Raw genomic sequence first — 19,003 nt, forward strand, 5'->3', positions numbered from 1 at the left:
CAGCTTCAAATGCCTCTGCACCTTGACATCTTTGTCTCCCCTTCAAACCTCTCCTCAGAAATGCAGATGCCGAGATATCTACTGAGTGTCCCCAGGTTCCCACGCTAGCCCAGTCCCAGGCCCTGCGCCCACCTCTTTCCCACATCTGTCTTTTGAATAGGAGAGGGCTTCCTGTCAAACTTCTCCAGCCCCTTCACATAATTCTGCCTAGCCTTGCACATTACCAGCCCAACTGGCTAATGAGAAGCAAAACCAGTACAAAACCCAGCAAAATCTGGATCACTCTGTGATCCATGCTTCCACTACAGACACTGCTCCCAAAGGAAGTTCCTACAGTTACTTTATTTCCAACATGTATCATAAAATCTTTAATTAGTCTACAGCTATTACATTTAAGTCAGCAAGAGAAAGTACTACTTTATGATAATAAATATTAATGTGAGAAAAAAGTCTAGCAAAGTGGTTTATTTACATGTTATTGCTGGAAAAAGTCCTTTAAACAAGACAGTGCAGAGAAAACACCTTAGAGCTAAGTATCAGCTTCTCAGATTCCTCACGGCAGCTTTAGTACATCTCATTTTTGTGGCTTCTATATAGTCGTATGTTCAGGTTTTCAAAGAGCTGCTGCTTCATGATGACAGTAACTCTTCAGAGTTTATTTTTATTTCCAAGTCTGTGATTTTTAAGAGGCTACTTTAGGACTGTGAATTGTTTCACTGTCTTTTCACTTTCTCGCTTTAGTTCTTCGATGTGGGCATCTAGGCGCTCTAGAATGTGATGAGACCTCAGCTCTTCCTCTTCCAAAAATCTTGTGGCTATTGAACCAAGAGGAGACAGAGGCAAGGGACACTAGAAGAGAAACAAATTTTGACATATGTAAGTTGAACAGTATATTTCTAAGACACAGTATTCATGATATTTTCTAACTACCAATATCAAAAGGGGAATGTTTTCCTCTGACAAGATATTGTCTTTATCCTAATGATAATAATAGTTTTTTTTTAAAAAAAAGTTCCACAAAAATTAACACAGATCTCTTCCTTTCTGACACAGTTATGTAAGTGTGAAGTGTCATATAAATATATTAGTTACTCGTTTAAAGACTTTCAGAGCCTTCTATACACTAGAAGAGATATACTTACTGCCTGTTTATTTCAAACTCACTTATAAAAATCTGAATGTTACTTTTTAAAGCATAGAAAATCTACCGGTAATAAATTAGATACCAGTTAAAAATCAATATTTTCTTTCCTCCAAAATTTGAGTCTACAGCCCCTTGTCTGAGATCACTGGTTTCAGAATTTAGATGTACCATATTCAGTTGATCCTTATCTGCAGTAGTTATTTTCTATAACATCATCTCAAACACTGAATTAATGAATATTGAAACACTGCTCTTATGGGAAACACAAACACATACACACAAACTTCAAAAAGATTATAATCCCAACTCCTAAAAATAACTCACCAGGTAGATTCTGTTTGCTTTATTTCACAAAAAAACAAGGTTCACAGTGTTTAGTGACTTTCCTGAGGCCACCCCATTAATGGGTGCCAAAGTTGGGGTTCAAACCCTGTTCAAGCCCAGCATCTGAGCTTCGTGCACTGTACTGCCCCTGAGTGACTCTATCTTCTGGGCCTCTCAGCACAAGAGCTGAAACAAGAGGGTAACGTACCACCTTGGCTGACCTTAGCTGTAAACGTGCAAGTCCAGTGATACATTTTGTCCAGCTCTGCCATGTTCAAGAATAACTGTGGAAGTGCTTATGAGTTCTGTTTACAGGTAACTAATAGTTTAGCAAGTAGATGAATTCACAAATATAGAATACAGGACCTATGATGAGTCTGAGGTAACATCCCATCATCAAACACATTGGTTTTTCTGACATAAAATGTTCAGTGGGATCAATCAACATTTTATCACATCATATCGGTTCAGGCCAGGTCAGGTCTTAGTGCCAAACTTAAAAAGAAAGTTAGTCATCAGGTCTTTTTTGGATTTCAGAATTACATATATAGCACATTTATTTCAACAACTAAAAGAGAACTCCTATGGACTTGTTGGCACATTAAAAAGTCAAAAATACTGAACTTTCACAGATACAGGACCATTACGGCGATGAGAATGAATGGCCAGATGTGAGTGCTTCAGCACAAAAGGCAAAAACAAGGGTGGAGAGGAGTCCTCACATCTGCAGGAACAAGGGGCCAGCCCTGTCGAAGGGCAGCGTCTGCCACCAGGGCCCCGTGGGGCGGCCCAGTCTATGGTCTATAACAGACACATCAGCTGCCATTACTTCCTCTGCCTTGACCCACTCTTTCCCTTTCCAGCCATTCCTTTTCTCCTTCACCACTGTCTACGCCCCAGGACTATCTTGGCAGGCAGAGATATTCTTTGAACCAATCATTTCCAATACAAAGGTGACCCTCTCTGAAAAAAGGCAGGAAGGGAATTTTCAATTTTGGCTAAAAATAAATGAGTCCCTATAACTTATATTTAATAAGACACATTTTGAAAAGTACTTGTGGCTGAAGTCTTCACAAGCAAAATCTTAGGACAGAAATACATGAGAATAACAAAGGGTACTTAAGAGAAAGAACCAGTAAGGAGACAAAAAGAAAAAAAAAATCCTCTGCCTTAAAATTTAAAAAAAATCAAACTACACACACTTAATAAACTAGTAAGATCAGAAAGTTTCCATACCAAAGATGTAAAGTCTTCTGGGTCATTTATACTCTCAGAGATAGTGTCAGAAAAGTTGGCTTCATTTGTATCTAGCACTGAAGGCAGAGAGTTAGTTTTGCACAGAAAGTTAGATGGCAGGGAGACAGTGGAGCAGCAAGAGCTGATCTGATGGCTCGGGGGGCTGAAGCCCCTGGACAGGGACACAGGCTCTATGCTATCCGACGCTTGTCCTTGCGGAGAATGAAGACCTGCTTTGTAGGGCTCAGCCTTCATCCCATCATGCCTGTGCTGGCCATGGGCTGAACTGGATAGCAGATTAGAAAATAAAGCAGATAAACATTGTAGCAATTTTCCTCCTTTAAAGAAACAGACTTATTGTTGGAAGTTCAATAAAAATACAGAACCAGACTAAGGAGAAGGCTATAACTTACAAAATTTCAGAAGCCCATTCATCACCCTGGCCCCAAATACCCAATCCCCATGACCACGTCCCTGCCCCCACAGACTTACACAACAGCAAGGAAGACACTTAAGCTATCTAAGTGCCCTAGTGGGGTTGGTGGTAGGAGAGAGGGAAGTACTGTGCAGAGAGAAGTCCCTTATCTTCATCTGGGGGTGAGGTGGGAGTGGCAGAGAGGGTGTCAGCAAAGGTTCCTGGTAGGAAAACATGTAAGAGCTGAAGTCGGGTGGTTCTTCATTGAATGCTGATGTTTTAGGTAACAATCTATTATTAGTTCACCAAAAATACAAAAGAAGCTTTTTATAAAAAGCTAACTTCCACTTCTTATGGGACAAGTGAAGCTAGAAAGGTGGGAAGCAGCATGACAAAACTCAGGGGAATTAGGCTGTTATTCTCACCTACATCTAGAAGTTTACTTGAAAGTAATATATAACCCCCTGTACTTTTTAACCTAACAGCTTTACTTGTACATACTGTACTTCAGAATTAAACATACGGTCCTTTGATAAGGATTTAATTTCTATAAATTGGAAATTATTCTCAAAGAAATGAGCATTACATAATAAAGATACATATTTTAAATAAACTATGAAGAAAATTTACTTGAACTCTGTATTCTTGAACTCAGGTACTCTGCTGTGTGTTGGTTTAAAGATCCTGTCCCGGTTTTTTTTGCATATCTGAGTAGAAATCTCCAGCTGACCTTTGGTATCCATCAAATCTTTTTGTAGTTGTTGATTTTCAGATACTAATTTATTTAATGCCTCAATATAATTTTCCTGGAGGTCTGCTAGTGAAATCTCTTTTGCCTAACAAAAAAGAACAGAGGCACTTAATTTGTAAAAGAATACTTGTGATCTGTGATACTTCTGGTGGAAAATTACTTTTAGCTGTGACTAGTTAATCTATGGTTTTACTTAGTAAAAAGTATAGATCTGGTTTTGGCACCTTAAAAAAAAAAAGGATGTGTTTCTTACAGTAAATGGGGTAGGAGCACAATGGGCTTCCCTGATGTGTGAAGGAATATCCAAGGAGCTGGAGGAAGGCTGGAACTAGGATGGAAGAAAGCTACAAATGAAAATCAAATACAGACAAAAAGAAAGAAAATAGTAACCATGAATTCTTTTTTAAGAAAAGAGAAAAGTTGAGCTTAGTGAAATAAATCAGACAGAGAAATACAAAGACTATATGTTATCACTTATATGTGGAAACCAAAAAATAAAACAAATGGATAATACAAAACAGAAACAGACTCACAGACACCGAATGCTTACCAATGGGGAGAGGGAAGGGGGGTGCGGCTAGACAGGGGAAGGGAATTAAGAGGCACGAACTACTATGTATAAAATAAATAAGCTACAAGGATATATTCCACAGCAGACAATATAGCCATTATTTTACAATAACTTTAAACAGTATAACCTATAAAAATATTGAATAACTATGTTGTACACTTTGATATAATATTGTAACTATGCAATTATACTACTATAGTTTAACTTAAAAAAAAAAAGAAAGAAAAGAGGGAGACAGGAGGTTGAATAGCCCCACAATACCTGTGGAAGAAAATCAAGAGACCTATTTCAAATAAAGAAATCTGTATATAAGGTTCTGAAAAGGAATTCTGACTGGCATGGACAACTTTTAAATAAATAACTCTCTGGTCTTAAAAACTTTTACATAATGTTGTACCTATTCTGGTATGTGAGATTGATTTTGACATAAGTCAGTATTCAACAAGGATAAGGTACAAATTACTACTCTGATATGGTTTGAATTCTGTAATTACAGATTTTACTGCTCTTCAATTCTAGATGTTTCCTAGTAATACAGTACCTAAACAAACAGAAGGCTGGACCATTTTTTCCTAATGACAAAATAGTTTCATTAGCATTCTGAAAAATTATGGTTATCATCTTTGGAATTTAATATGATGTTTAGCTTACCCTTTTCTATAAAGAATTTTTTGAAAATAAGTTGGTCAAGTAGTTTGACAAACACAATTTACCTAACAAAAAAATAAAGCTTAAGATACAACCATTTAACTATCTGTACTAGTAGTGACAATAAGTTATAAAATCTTTCAGCAAGTTGTTGACAGGTAAAATCTCAAAAAAAAAAAAAATGCAGGACATAGGAGTTAAAACTATGAACTACTGGAGACTTTTATTTTCACTGTGGTAAATAATTTATCAGAGCTATTGCTCTCATTACAAAGCTAATTAGATACTTTTATTAAGAGTTATTTAGCCAAAATTATTCATTTGTAAAAGTAATATCACCTTCCTAGGAAGGTAAATGCAAAATGGAACTTTCTAATAATTGTTCTTAATACATACATCATGTTTATACTGTAACTTCAAAATCAGAGGAAGTCTAAACTGCTGACACGATCCTCAACAGCCAGAGTTTGATATCTGATATCATTAAAGATATCTTTTAGAAGAAGATAATGTTTGCTTTTTCCAGGCAGGCATCATTTAAATTTTTCTCGAATTTACTATTTTATTAATAACAATTACAAACAAATGAATGTGAAAAGTAATATAAAAAGTGCATAGGAAGCACACACCTGGCTGTGTGAAGAATGGACATCACTACCACTGTTAAGAGGTTTCAGGAGAAATTGAGCTGAACAGAATCTCTGGCCATAGTCTGGGTTAAGCACCTCTGAGAGTTCCCAACTCTTAAATATGAACATTACATAAGATGGAAGTCTCAATCAGCTATTTCCAAATCCTGAGCAGTGACAGACTTTATTTTCTTGGGCTCCAAAATCACTGCAGATGGTGACTGCAGCCATGAAATTAAAAGACTTTTGAAAGAATAGTTATGACCAACCAAGACAGCATATCAAAAAGCAGAGACATTATTTTGCCAACAAAGGTTCATCTAGTCAAAGCTATGGTTTTTCCAGAAGTCATGCACAGATGTGAGAGCTGGACCATAAAGAAAGCTGAGCACCAAAGAAATGATGCTTTTGAACTGTGGTGCTGGAGACTCTTGAGAGTCCCCTGGACTGCAAGGAGATTCAATCAGTCAACCCTAAAGGAAATCAGTCCTGAATATTCACTGGAAGGACTGCTGCTGAAGCTGAAGCTCCAATACTTTGACCACCTGATGTGAAGAACTGACTCACTGGAAAAGACCCTGGGAAAGATGCTGGGAAAGATTGAAGGCAAGAGGAGAAAGGGACAACAGAGGATGAGATGGTTGGATGGCATCACCGACTCGATGGACATGACTTTGAGCAAGCTCTGGGAATTGGTGATGGACAGGGAAGACTGGTATGCTGCAGTGCATGGGATCGCACAGAATCAGCCACAACTGAACTGAACTGAAATCCTGAGCCTTTTGAAGACTCTGTGGTGCAAACCAGGTTCTTGGTTTTCTCCACCACTAGCTTAGTATTGCTTATCAAGGTGTATAAAGTTGTTTTCCTTCCTTCCGTCTATGCATCCTTCCTTCCTTCTTTCCTTCCTTCCATCCACCTTCCCCCTTACAAAATATTTAGCTGTTGTCTCCTCTCCTACTTTTTCCATCCTTGTTGGTTTGCTTTAAAAAACAAAGTCCTTTCACTTTAGTTTTAGAGGCATTTGGCGAGGGAGCATATGTTCATCTGCCACATAAATGACGGCATAACATTTTCCTAGTAAAGAAAATCAAGAAACCATCCCTCTACAGACTAACATTTACATTTTTAAAAAATTTTGGATACTGCAAACAACACTGAAATGACCGTTTTCATGCATTTGCTTCCCCGGGATGGGTTCTTTGGGAATGCAAACTGATGACAAAAGGAGAACAATTCAGCAACGACAACCAAAATCAGAAATGCACATGACTCAGGACTTTATAGACTGCATGTATTTACATTCGGTTTAATGGACATTGCTAAACTGCCCTCCAGAATAGCTGTGTCAATTTACTTTCTCATTAACAGAGCACTAAAGAGCCTGTTGCTCTATATCCCTGCCAACACTGGTTATATCAGTTTTTAAAAAATCATTGTCATGTCAATAAACCAAAGAATATTTATTTCTTTTGACTATTAAAGGGATGTAACTGCTTTTCTTCTTGCCGAATTTCTGCATTACTTCTATGATGATCTATTTATGGACTATGTAGATCACAACAAACTGTGGAAAATTCTTCAAGAGATGGGAATACCAGATCACCTTACCTGTCCCCTGAGAAATCTGTATGCAGGTCAAGAAGCAACAGTTAGAACTGGACATGGAACAACAAACTGGTTCCAAATTGGGAAAGGAGTATGTCAAGGCTACATATTGTCACCCTGCTTATTTAACTTACATGCAGAGTACATCATGAGAAATGCTGGGCTGGATGAAGCACAAGGTGGAATCAAGATTGCTGGGAGAAATATCAATAACCTCAGATATGCAGGCTTAAAATTCAACATTCAAAAAACTAAGATCATGGCATCCGGTCCCATCACTTCATGGCAAAGAGATGGGGAAACAATGGAAACAGTGAGAGATTTTATTTTTTGGGCTCCAAAATCACTGCAGATGGTGACCGCAGCCATGAAATTAAAATACACTTGCTCCTTGGGAGAAAAGCTATGACCAGCCTAAATAGTATATTAAAAAGCAGAGACATTACTTTGCTGACAAAAGTCCATGTAGTCTAAGCTACGGTATTTCCAATAGCTGTGTATGGATGTGAGAATTGGACTATAAAGAAAGCTGAGTGCCGAAGAACTGATGCTTTTGAACTGTGGTGCTGGAGAAGACTCTTGAGAGTCCCTTGGACTGCAAGGAGATCCAACCAGTCAACCCTAAAGGAAATCACTCCTGAATATTCACTGGCAGGATTGATGCTGAAGCTGAAGCTCCGATACTTTGGCCACCTGATGCGAAGAACTGACTCACTTGAAAAGACCCTGATGCTGGGAAAGATGGAAGGCAGGAAGAGAAAGGGATGACAGAGGATGAGATGGTTGGATGGCATCACAGACTCGATGCACATTAGTTTGAGCAAGCTCTGGGAATTGGTAATAGACAGGGAAGCCTGGCCTGCTGCAGTCCATGGGGTCTCAAAGAGTCGGACACGACTGAGTGACTGAACTGTACTGAACTGAACCTATTTTCCTACTAGATCCCAATGACTGTATTATCTTTATAAGGCCTTATATATTAATATTTTATATTAACCTTTTGTCTGTTAACAGATTGTTTTCCTCTAGTCTATCAGTCTTTTAAATGGGGCCTTTTGTAGTCCAAAAATTTTATATTTTTATGTTGTAGAATTCTTTATGTTGTAAAATTCTTTGTGGTTTCAAGATGCTAAGGGAGTCTCACCCTCTCAAAAGATTATAAAAATGGTTCCCTGTATTTTCCTTTAGCTGAAATAAAGTATTCATGTAGTGTTTTGCATGTTCTTACACCCCAGCCTCCACAATCCTTGAGAGTGAAACTAAAACTACTTAGGAGCCAACAGGGCCATTGTATAACCATGAATTTTCAGAGGTATAGACTCTCCAGAAAAACAGAAAAGAAGAATTTCTAAAATCTCTGGGCATTTGACCCATATCAAGAAAAGAGGGGTAAGAAACGGATGGGTCATTTTGCAAAACTAACAATTTTATAACAAAATAGTTAAAAGAGCACCCACACAGTTGGTAACTCTCTGTTAGCTAATCCTGTTCTCTGGTTTCATAGACGCTTGCTTACATTTCTTATCCTCCCTACTGGATTACCCTCAGTCTTGTAAAGACAAGAATCATTCATCCTTGTATCTATTACACCATTTACTAAATACTTAGAGCATAAAAGATTCTAGAATATTTGATTAAATGAAGTGTATTTTCTCTAGTGGCTCAGATGGTAAAGAATCTGCCTGCAATGCAGGAGATACGGGTTTGATCTCTGAGTTGGGAAGATCCCCTGGAGAAGGGAATGGCTACCCATTCCAGTATTTTTGCCTGGAGAATCCCATGGACAGAGGAGCCTGGAGGGCTATAGTCCATGGGGTCGCAGAGTCAGATACAACCGAGCAACTAAACCTTTCACTTAACACTTTTACCTTGTAGATATATATTTAAAACAAAAATACTTAAAAGATGACATACTTTATAATGAAAAGACTGTGCAAATAGTCATTACAGTAATAATAACAGCATTAAATATTTATTATATACCTACTAAATGCCAGACATTATGCTAAACCCTTTATATATATTCTCTCTATTTTACATGTATTTTTATCACACATAGTATTTTTTAAAATCTTCCAGTTGCTGGAGTGAAGAGTGATATTTTGCTCACTCCTATCACTGTCTTGACTTCTTTCTGAGAAAGTTTTTGCAGAAGGATCACATCATAGTTTGATCTTAGCTTTCTCTTTACAATATCAGTATTTACAAAGTAATTTCTTGTACAGCAGAAAAGCTATACAAGAGGCTTGTATAGCAGAAAAGCAAGTTTCTATATATGTACCTCATGTAAACCCAATTCCAATTTCATCACCATTTCAGAAAGATGACGATTTTCTAACTTCAGTGATTCCAGCTGACCCAACATCTCCTGAGAAGGGAAAAGTAGAAAAAACTAAATAAGTGTAATGAATAAATCAAATGCATCTTAAAAATTTTTTCTATATATAGTTTTCATTAGGTGAAGTTACATTCTTCATTCATATATACAAATACTTTCTAAAACATTTTTTGAAGAGGTGTTTCAATATGAATTTGTACGCATGCAATTAAGAGTATTATTCTGAACAGATCAATCCAGGCACTGGTGACGCCCTGGCACTCCTCTTCCTGGCCTCTGCCTCCAGCATCTTGTAGTCTGTACTCCTTTCAAGGGTAGTAGCTTATTCCTACTTGAAGGTTCCTGCCTTCCTTGGCTTCCTGCTTCTTTTGTGAAAACTATCTGGTTTTCTTCCTTATTGTCTCTTTCCTTTTTAGCATCATTCTGGCACTTTTTTACCCTAGTAGTTTCCTAAGTTGGGTTCAAGTCTCTCCTCTTCACACTCTATGCCTTCTCCTTACAATATCTAAGTCTCTTGGGGTTTCAAATGCCAGCTTCATGTAAAGACTTCCATGGCTAAATGTCTTACCTTGATTTTAATCTTGCACTCCAGGCCTTCTGTGGAACTATTAGATATTTCCATATGAAAGTCCAGCTTTTATCTCAAACCAGTGTCCCATCTGCCAGCTTCCCCATTTTTTTGTCCCTTTCATACAAATTCATTATCCTCCCCAAACCTGCTCCTTATCTTTTCTATATTTCATTAAAGAGCACCACTCTCTCTAATCAGTTGCCCAAGCCGGAATCCTAGTGACATTCTTCCCTAACTCTAACTCACTCTCCCTGTCCAGTCAAATACAAAGTCTAGTCAATCTTACCAAGCAAGTATCTCCAGAATGCATCCATTTCCCTGGGTCTCCCCTGCGCAGTGCTCAGGCCACCATCTCACTGCTGTGACAGCATCTGAGTGGTCCCTCTGCCTCCTTGCTTATTCTCCATGCAACCACAGAAACTTTTTACTCCTGTTTAACCCATTCTCTACAGACCCCAAGATAACATGAAAACTCCTGCACAGGGCAGGCAGGCCCTTCGGGAACTAATCCCTGCTTTCCCATTTCATCCCTTACCACCTGTCCCACCTGCCACAGTGAACAGGGTAACCGTCACCACTCACCATAGAAATAGTCTTTTCACTTGTCTGAACTACTCTTAACTCCTGCCAATCTTCACTAGACTGCTTGTTAACCAGCCTAAAGAAGAGGGTTGATAAAAATTTACTGAATTAAACACTATGGAAATTATACCTTTAATAAATTGAACCTTCAAAAACAAACTTCAAATAAAGAAAATTTTTGTTCAAGTTTCACCTTATGCTCGACTGCTTTTTCTTCCGCCTTCTGTATCTCTGCTCTGAGTCGCTTTTCCATGTCAGAGGAAGAACTTTTGGTGGAAGCAATGGTGATATCTCGCTGATGTAACTCTCGAGTTAGCTGGGAGATCTCCATCTTCATTCCTTCTAGTACAGAACTGTAACTCTGTTCAGCCTGTAAAATCTGTTCTTTCAACTGCAAAAAAACAGAAAGCATTACAAATTGAGAGAAGACATGTTAGATAGAAAAATATAATATTTATAATAGAGTAATTTTTACCTTGCCTCAAGTCATAAATTTTTCCCTAATTAAATCTGCAAAAAATTAGCAATTTACCAAGCTGCATATCTGTACTGAAGGTCAGGTAGTTATGCCCACAATTATTTATTAGATCTCCAAACAGTGAGAAATGGCTGACTCAAATGCTGAGAACCAGCATCAAAGAGCTGAAGCACACATTGTTTCAGTTCAGTTCAGTTCAGTCATTCAGTCGTGTGAGCTGTTTCAAATCCTGAAAGATGATGCTGTGAAAGTGCTGCACTCAATATGCCAGCAAGTTTGGAAAACTCAGCAGTGGCCACAGGGCTGGAAAAGGTCAGTTTTCATTCCAATTCCAAAGAAAGGCAATGCCAAAGAATGCTCAAACTACCGCACAATTGCAGTCATCTCACATGCTAGTGAAGTAATGCTCAAAATTCTCCAAGCCAGGCTTCAGCAATACGTGAACCGTGAACTCCCTGATGTTCAAGCTGGTTTTAGAAAAGGCAGAGCAACCAGAGATCAAATTGCCAACATCCTCTGGATCACGGAAAAAGCAAGAGAGTTCCAGAAAAACATCTATTTCTGCTTTACTGACTATGCCAAAGCCTTTGACTGTGTCGAACACACATTGTTTAGAGGACATTTGTTACCTTCACTCTTTCTGGTTGCAAATCTAAAAATTTTGCATATATGGTTTCCTGGTCCACAGAAGATAACAGAAAGAGAAAAAGAAAGGAGCTAGAAGTAATCTCAAAGAAGTAATAATAAAAAAAAACAAAACTGACTCAACAAATAGGACAGCTAGGGCCCACTAAAACAGAGACAAATTCCACAAATTTCAAATACCAATGAGGATATAACTACCCACAGTACAGAAGAGAATACACGTCCATCACCACCTTCCGTCAGTAAGAAAATACTAAATGCTATCTCAATTAATATGTTCATGTGTTCATGCAAGCAAGAAGGTGTGTTATCTTTTAGAAAATTTTTCATCAAGACATATTTAAAAAAAAGTTGTAGAGTTCAAAGGGAGCAGGCTTCAATTATCTTGAAAATACTTAAACGGCATCCCTGAGGATGACACAGAAAGATATTCTCCTAAGCACCTTATAGGTGCTCTACTCATGAGCATCACATGGCCTCTGGATGAGATTTTTCTCTCATTAAAATTCAGTACTATAACCTCCCAACCCACTGCTCAGTCTACAAACACAGCGGGGTTTGCATCTCTCACCTTCTTGATCTCAGCCCTGTACTCATTGTTGTGCACTTCCATCTTCTTCAGCTCTCCATATTTTTCCATTAGCTCTTGGCTCAGCTGTTTACATGTTGCACTCACAGATTCTAAGCTTTATGACAAAAATAAGGTCACATAATTAAAACAAAACAAAACCCTGAATCCCACAAGTTGAGTTATCTAACTACCCTCTTAATGTCCAAGAAATAAACATCACTTTGCACCCCAAAATAAAACTCATTTCCAATTTCCATATCAGTGGAGTCAGCAAAATCCAATCCACACTTCTGGGGAGATACTTTTGACTTCTGTGTTCACCTATATACCTTCTATCTGCTTAAAATACTACTGGTTACAAAATTCTAAATGTTATAGCAACTCAGGCAATTTTTTCTCTCTAGTCATACACGAACTGCCATCATAATGTCAGTCTTCACCACGCTTAATTACAATCCCATCCTACACACAGCTGCCAAAATAATCATGAGTTTCCAACCTGTCACCTTTATTTATCCCTCATCAGATATAAGAACCTCAGGGACACCATACCTCTCTTATCTCACAGCTCATACCCACTATAAAGTCGTTTTGCTCCTAAAGTGCTAGGCTTTACAGTCTGCCTTGTGCCATGTGCTAAGCCTGACTTCTTTCCTTTTCACATACCACCCGCTTGGCCACACAGCACCTCCCCCTACCACCTGACAATGCACAGTCAACATCCTTTCAAGAATCGAATCAGCATTTACCTGGATGGAGCCACCCAGACTCTCATTCCCCTGCTGCTGCTGCTAAGTTACTTCGGTCATGTCTGACTCTGTGTGACCCCAGAGACGGCAGCCCACCAGGCTCCCCTGTCCCTGGGATTCTCCAGGCAAGAACACTGGAGTGGGTTGCCATTTCCTTCTCCAATGCATGAAAGAAGTTGCTCAGTCATGTCTGACCCTCAGCGACCCTATGGACTGCAGCCTTCCAAGCTCCTCCGTCCATGGGATTTTCCAGGCAAGAGTACTGGAGTGGGGTGCCATTGACTTCTCCTAAATCATCTTAAAAACAGTCTACTTTCAATTGTTAGAGTTTGAATGTAGACACTTTCTAGAACTTTCACTTTAAATTGCTCTTAGGTCTTTTAATGTACATATTCTGTCTCTCAAACTACAAATTCTATAATTAAAATAATATCTTTAACTTCTCACCTCCCTTTAACCTTGTCCACCATACTCTAGGGCCCTTCATCATTCGGTTCCAGACTGTTCAATAAAGGCTTAATAACTGTTAGACTGTTCCCCCACACAGTCAATTTACCAGATAAGCTATCGTTCAAAATATCACCTTGGCAATACAATAACACAAAACAATCATGTACATTCCTCCAGTTCCTGTTTCAGGGAGTATTCTGTTCAAACTGAACAATACAAATAAGCTGTCTAAAAGGGTTCCTTTTTCTACCTGTCTTTTGCTATATAAAAATAATGTTTAAAGTCATTCAGTTTTATTACTGAACAGGGGTATTTGTATCCATTTATTCCAACCTTATTTCTAAAAATCCTAGAATGCTTATTATGTGGTACTTAGTACATGGCTATAATATGTCAAATAAAACACTGAGGTAGAGAGAGAAGAAAAATCAGAAATAATCTTGTCCTATCTAAAGATGGGAAAATTGAGGCCTAAAGAGAATAAGGTGTTCCAAGTGGGCAGTGTGTCAGAAGCAAGACACAAGTCTTCAGAGTCTGCTGAAAGCATAGCAAAACATGTAAAAGACCACTAAAAACTTAATCAATGGAAAATCTATGATAAAAAATATAAATATTAGCTCTAATATCAATAACAATTTGTCATTATTGTTTAGCCACTAAGTCGTGTCCACCTCTTTTGTGATCCCATGGATCCCCACCAGGCTCCTCTGTCTGTGGGATTTCCCAGGCAAGAATTCTAGAGTGGGTTCCCATACCTTCTCCAGGGCATCTTCCCAACTCAAGGATTTAACTGTGTCTTCTTCACTGGTACAAATAGATTCTTTACCTGCGGAGCCACTAGGGAAGCCATGTCAATAAGAATGTGCTGCGTCCAGCTCTTTGCGACCCCATGGATTGTAGCCCACCAGGCTCCTCTGTCTATCGGGATTCTCTAGCCAAGAATACCTGAGTGGGTTGCCAAGCCCTCCTCCAGGGGATCTTCCCAACCCAGGGATTGAACCCAGGTCTGCCGCACTGCAGGCGGATTCTTTACTGTCTGAGCCACCAGGGAAGCCCATCAAAAGAATGCTAAACTTTATTTTATTCAATCTACAGTGTGCAAATATACTTCAGTAATGAGAGTTAAGAATATCTTAAGTATTTCAAGGTGAGAAAGAAAGCAAAAACTCTGTGGATGCATGTCTATTTACTATGCAAAGAAAATACTTAGTGGTTTCCAAAAACAGAAATAAAAGATACATAAGTTAGAGTAGGGATAAAAGTTTGTTACTTAAAAAGGCAAAATGGAAATTTTTTGGTTGTTTGTTTCCCTCCAGGCTAACAGTTTATATATTTTTATCTACTACATGCAGAAAACATTAGCGTACAAATGACTGTGATTTATGTTTAAAATAAAATATCACACTGCTCCCAATCAAAAAGTTCTGCAGTATGACCAAAAAAAAAGTTCACTGTATTGCAATACAAGTGATCTGGGCATAGTACAGCATACATAAGGATTCAATCAACACACAAGGACATATCAACAGCATTTCAGAACAGAAGGAAGGAGCACCACATGTCCAGTGAGACCTCCCCAAGAGAAGCTACAGTGAGGTAGCTGGTAGAGGGAAAGTCAGTCTAACTGAAGGCCTTCTGCATGGGACAAATGTGAAGACATACAGAGAGTTAATGCAGACACTTCTTGAAGAATTGGGTTTTGAAGAAGAGCAGAGCTATATGGAAGTAACTTGATAGGGATGTAGGATTAAAGGAGGGTTTTCATCTTTTTCCCAAGATGAGGAATATTAAAACATATTTTATACCAGGGGAAATGATTTAGCAGATATTAAGAATTGACAATGTAAAAAAGAAAAGAAAAAACTGTAGAAACTATACATAAGTGGAATCTTAGAAGCACAGACATGTCATCCATTGATTCATCCACTCTTAACAGATTAAGGGCGCAGACAGGTGCAGGCTGACTGGTTTGTGGTCAAAGATTTGTTTGGTGGTAAAAAGATGAGGAAGTTCTACTTTAATTGAAATCAAAGTTCTCCTTTAATCTCAATGAAATCAGAAGTTAGGCCAATTTGTGAAAACTGGAGGAAAACACATGTTTTCATTTGTTATATTCGCTTACTTTATCAATACAACGATTGAAATAGTTTCTAACAATTTGAACATTGCTGAAATGCATGTAATTATCTACCTGCCTTCCAGACGCGTCACCTCTGCCTGCAGAAGCTCTTCACTAGTGTGGGTAAAATCCAGTTGGCAGAGCACGTTCTGCAAGTCCCCCTGCCCTTGAGAGGCATACCTCCTTTCCGCCAGAGGTTCCTCCAGTGATCTAAGGGAAGACACAGAAGGACTGTTAAAGGCCTGCATCTTTGCAAACAAAAACAACACAGAGGCAGTTCATATTTTCCCAACTCTTTAGTAATGAAACTCTTCAGAATTCTTTAGTCTGTTTCCTGGTTTACCAAAAAAAAAAAGTTAGCTGACTGTACAGAGCTTCTTCATCTTTGGCTGCAAAGAATATAATCAATCTGATTTCGATACTGAACATCTGGTGACGTCCATGTGTAGAGTCTTCTCTTGTGTTGTTGGAAGAGGGTGTTTGCATTCTCTTGACAAAACTGTTAGCCTCTGACCTGCTGTTTGTACTCCAAGGCCAAATTTGTCTGTTACCCCAGGGGTTTCTTGACTTCCTACTTTTGCATTCCAGTGCCCTATAATGAAAAGGACATCTTTGAGTGTTACTTCTAGAAGGTCTTGTAGGTCTTCACAGAACCGTTCAGCTTCTTCAGCATTACTGGTCGGGGCATAGACTTGGATTACTGTGATAGTGAATGGCTTGCCTTGGAAACGAACAGAGATCATTCTATTGTCTTTGAGATTACATCCAAGTACTGCATTTCAGACTCTTTCGTTGACTATGATGGCTACTCCATTTCTTCTAAGGGATTCCTGCCCACAGTAGTAAATATAATGGTCATCTGAGTTAAATTGACCCATTCCAGTCTATTTTAGTTCATTGATTCCTAAAATGTTGATGTTCACTCTTGCCATCTCCTGTTTGATCGCTTCAAATTTGCCTTGATTCATGGACTTAACATTCCAGGTTGCTATGCAATATTGCTCTTTACAGCATCAGACTTTACTTCCATCACCAGCCACAACCACAACTGGGTGCTGTTTTTGCTTTGGTTCCGTCTCTTCGTTCTTTCTGGAGTTATCTCTCCACTGATCTCCAGTAGCATATTGGACACCTACTGACCTGGGGATTGCCTTTTCATACTGTTCATGGGGTTCTCAAGGTGAGAATACTGAAGTGGTTTGCCATTCCCTTCTCCAGTGGAACATGTTTTGTTAGAACTCTCCATCATGACCCATCCATCTTGGGTGGCCCTACACAGCATGGCTCATAGTTTCATCGAGTTAGACGAGGCTGTGGTCCATGTGATCAGTTTGGTTAGTTTTCTGTGATTGTGGTTTTCAATCTGTCTGCCCTCTGATGTATAAGAGGCTTATGGAAGCTTCCTGATGGAAGAGACTGACTGAGGGGGAAACTGGGTCTTGGTCTGATGGGCGAGGCCATGTTCAATAAATCTTTAATCCAATTTTCTGTTGATGGGGGGGGGGGGCTATGTTTCCTCCCTGTTGTTTGACCTGAGGGCAAACTATGGCGGAGGTAATGAAGATAATGATGACCTCCTTCAAAAGGTTCCATGCACACACTGCTGCAGTCAGTGCCTCTGACCCTGTAGCAGGCCACTGCTGACCCATGCCTCTGCCAGAGACTCCTGGACACTCACAAGCAAGTCTGGGTCAGTCTCTTGTGGGGTCACTGCTCCTTTCTCCTGGATCCTGCTATACACAAAGTTCTGTTTGGGCCCTCCAAGAGTCCATTTCCCAGTCCTGTGTAAGTTCTGGCTGCTCTATGGTGGGGTTAATGGTGACCTCCTCAAGAGGGCTTATGCCATACCCAGGTCTACTGCACCCAGAGCCCTTGCCTCTGCGGCAGGCCACTGCTGACCCATACCTCTGCAGGAGACACTCAAACACAGTTCTGGCTCAGTCTCTGTGGGGTCTCTGGGTCCCAGTGGCACAAGGTTTGTTTGAGCCCTCCGAGCATCTCTGGCCGGTATAGGGTTTGATTCTAAAGGTGATTGTGCCCCTCCTACCATCTTGCTAGGGCTTCTTCTTTGCCCTTGGAAGTGGGGTATCTTTTTGGTGGGAGCCAACATTCTTCTGTTCATGGTTGTTCAGCAGCAAGTCATAATTTTGGAGTTCTCATAGAAGATAAGCACATGTCCTTACCAGCTACTAATCATGATTTATCTTACCAGAGAAGGTAAGCCTCCCAGGAGACATAAGACTATAATTCCTTTCACGTTTGGAGTTTCAACAAGGGTACAAATTAACAGGAGACAGAGAGAGAAGAGTCGCTAAGTCATGTCTGACTCTTTGCAACCCCATGGACTGTAGCCTGCCAGGCTCCTCTGTCCACTGGATCACCCTGGCAAGAATAATGGCGTGGGTTGTCATTTCCTCCTTCTGAGGATCTTCCCAACCCAGGGGATTGAACCCACGTCTCTTGCATTGGTAGGTGGATTCTTTACCACTGCACCACCTGGGAAGTCCATACAGATTGACAAAAGGGTTTCTAACTTTCTAAACATCAGAATTTCTTGGTTAGGGGACCCAAACTGAAGGTAGAAAAAAATAACCATACATTATTATCTAATACCCTAAAAATTTAACTCAGAAATTAAAACTAAGAAAACCTATAATATGATCAAGCACAAAATTATGAATATGTAATATTAAGTTCAGTTCAGTTCAGTCGCTCAGTCGTGTCTGACTCTTTGTGACCCCATGAATCACAGCACATCAGGCCTCCCTGTCCATCAACCAACTCCCAGAGTTCACTCAGATTCACGTCCATCGAGTCCGTGATGCCATCCAGCCATCTCATCCTCTGTCGTCCCCTTCTCCTCCTGCCCCCAATCCCTCCCAGCATCAGAGTCTTTTCAATGAGTCAACTCTTCTCATGAGATGGCCAAAGTACTGGAGCTTCAGCTTTAGCATCATTCCTTCCAAAGAAATCCCAGGGTTGATCTCCTTCAGAATGGACTGGCTGGATATCCTTGCAGTCCAAGGGACTCTCAACAGTCTTCTCCAACACCACAGTTCAAAAGCATCAACTCTTCAGCGCTCAGCCTTCTTCACAGTCCAACTCTCATATCCATACATGACCACTGGAAAAACCATAGCCTTGACTAGATGGACCTTAGTCAGCAAAGTAATG

At 39.6% G+C, this 19,003-nt stretch overlaps 1 protein-coding gene across 1 annotated transcript in view; it reads right to left on the reverse strand.

Moving 5' to 3' along the window:
* Positions 1-468: 468 nt before the first annotated feature.
* CEP63 (centrosomal protein 63) overlaps positions 469-19,003 on the reverse strand; it is a 79,707-nt gene continuing 61,172 nt past the window's right edge. Inside the window, exons 9-15 of the mRNA XM_052642347.1 lie at positions 15,902-16,039; positions 12,512-12,626; positions 11,011-11,208; positions 9,608-9,694; positions 3,750-3,955; positions 2,705-2,990; positions 469-849 (exon numbers count right to left, since the gene is read on the reverse strand). Coding sequence (XP_052498307.1) covers positions 691-849; positions 2,705-2,990; positions 3,750-3,955; positions 9,608-9,694; positions 11,011-11,208; positions 12,512-12,626; positions 15,902-16,039 — 1,189 coding nt within the window. The 3' untranslated portion in view covers positions 469-690. The remainder of the gene's footprint in view (positions 850-2,704; positions 2,991-3,749; positions 3,956-9,607; positions 9,695-11,010; positions 11,209-12,511; positions 12,627-15,901; positions 16,040-19,003) is intronic.

The sequence above is a fragment of the Budorcas taxicolor genome, chromosome 1 (assembly GCF_023091745.1).
Source record: "Budorcas taxicolor isolate Tak-1 chromosome 1, Takin1.1, whole genome shotgun sequence".
Classification (NCBI taxonomy): domain Eukaryota; kingdom Metazoa; phylum Chordata; class Mammalia; order Artiodactyla; family Bovidae; genus Budorcas; species Budorcas taxicolor.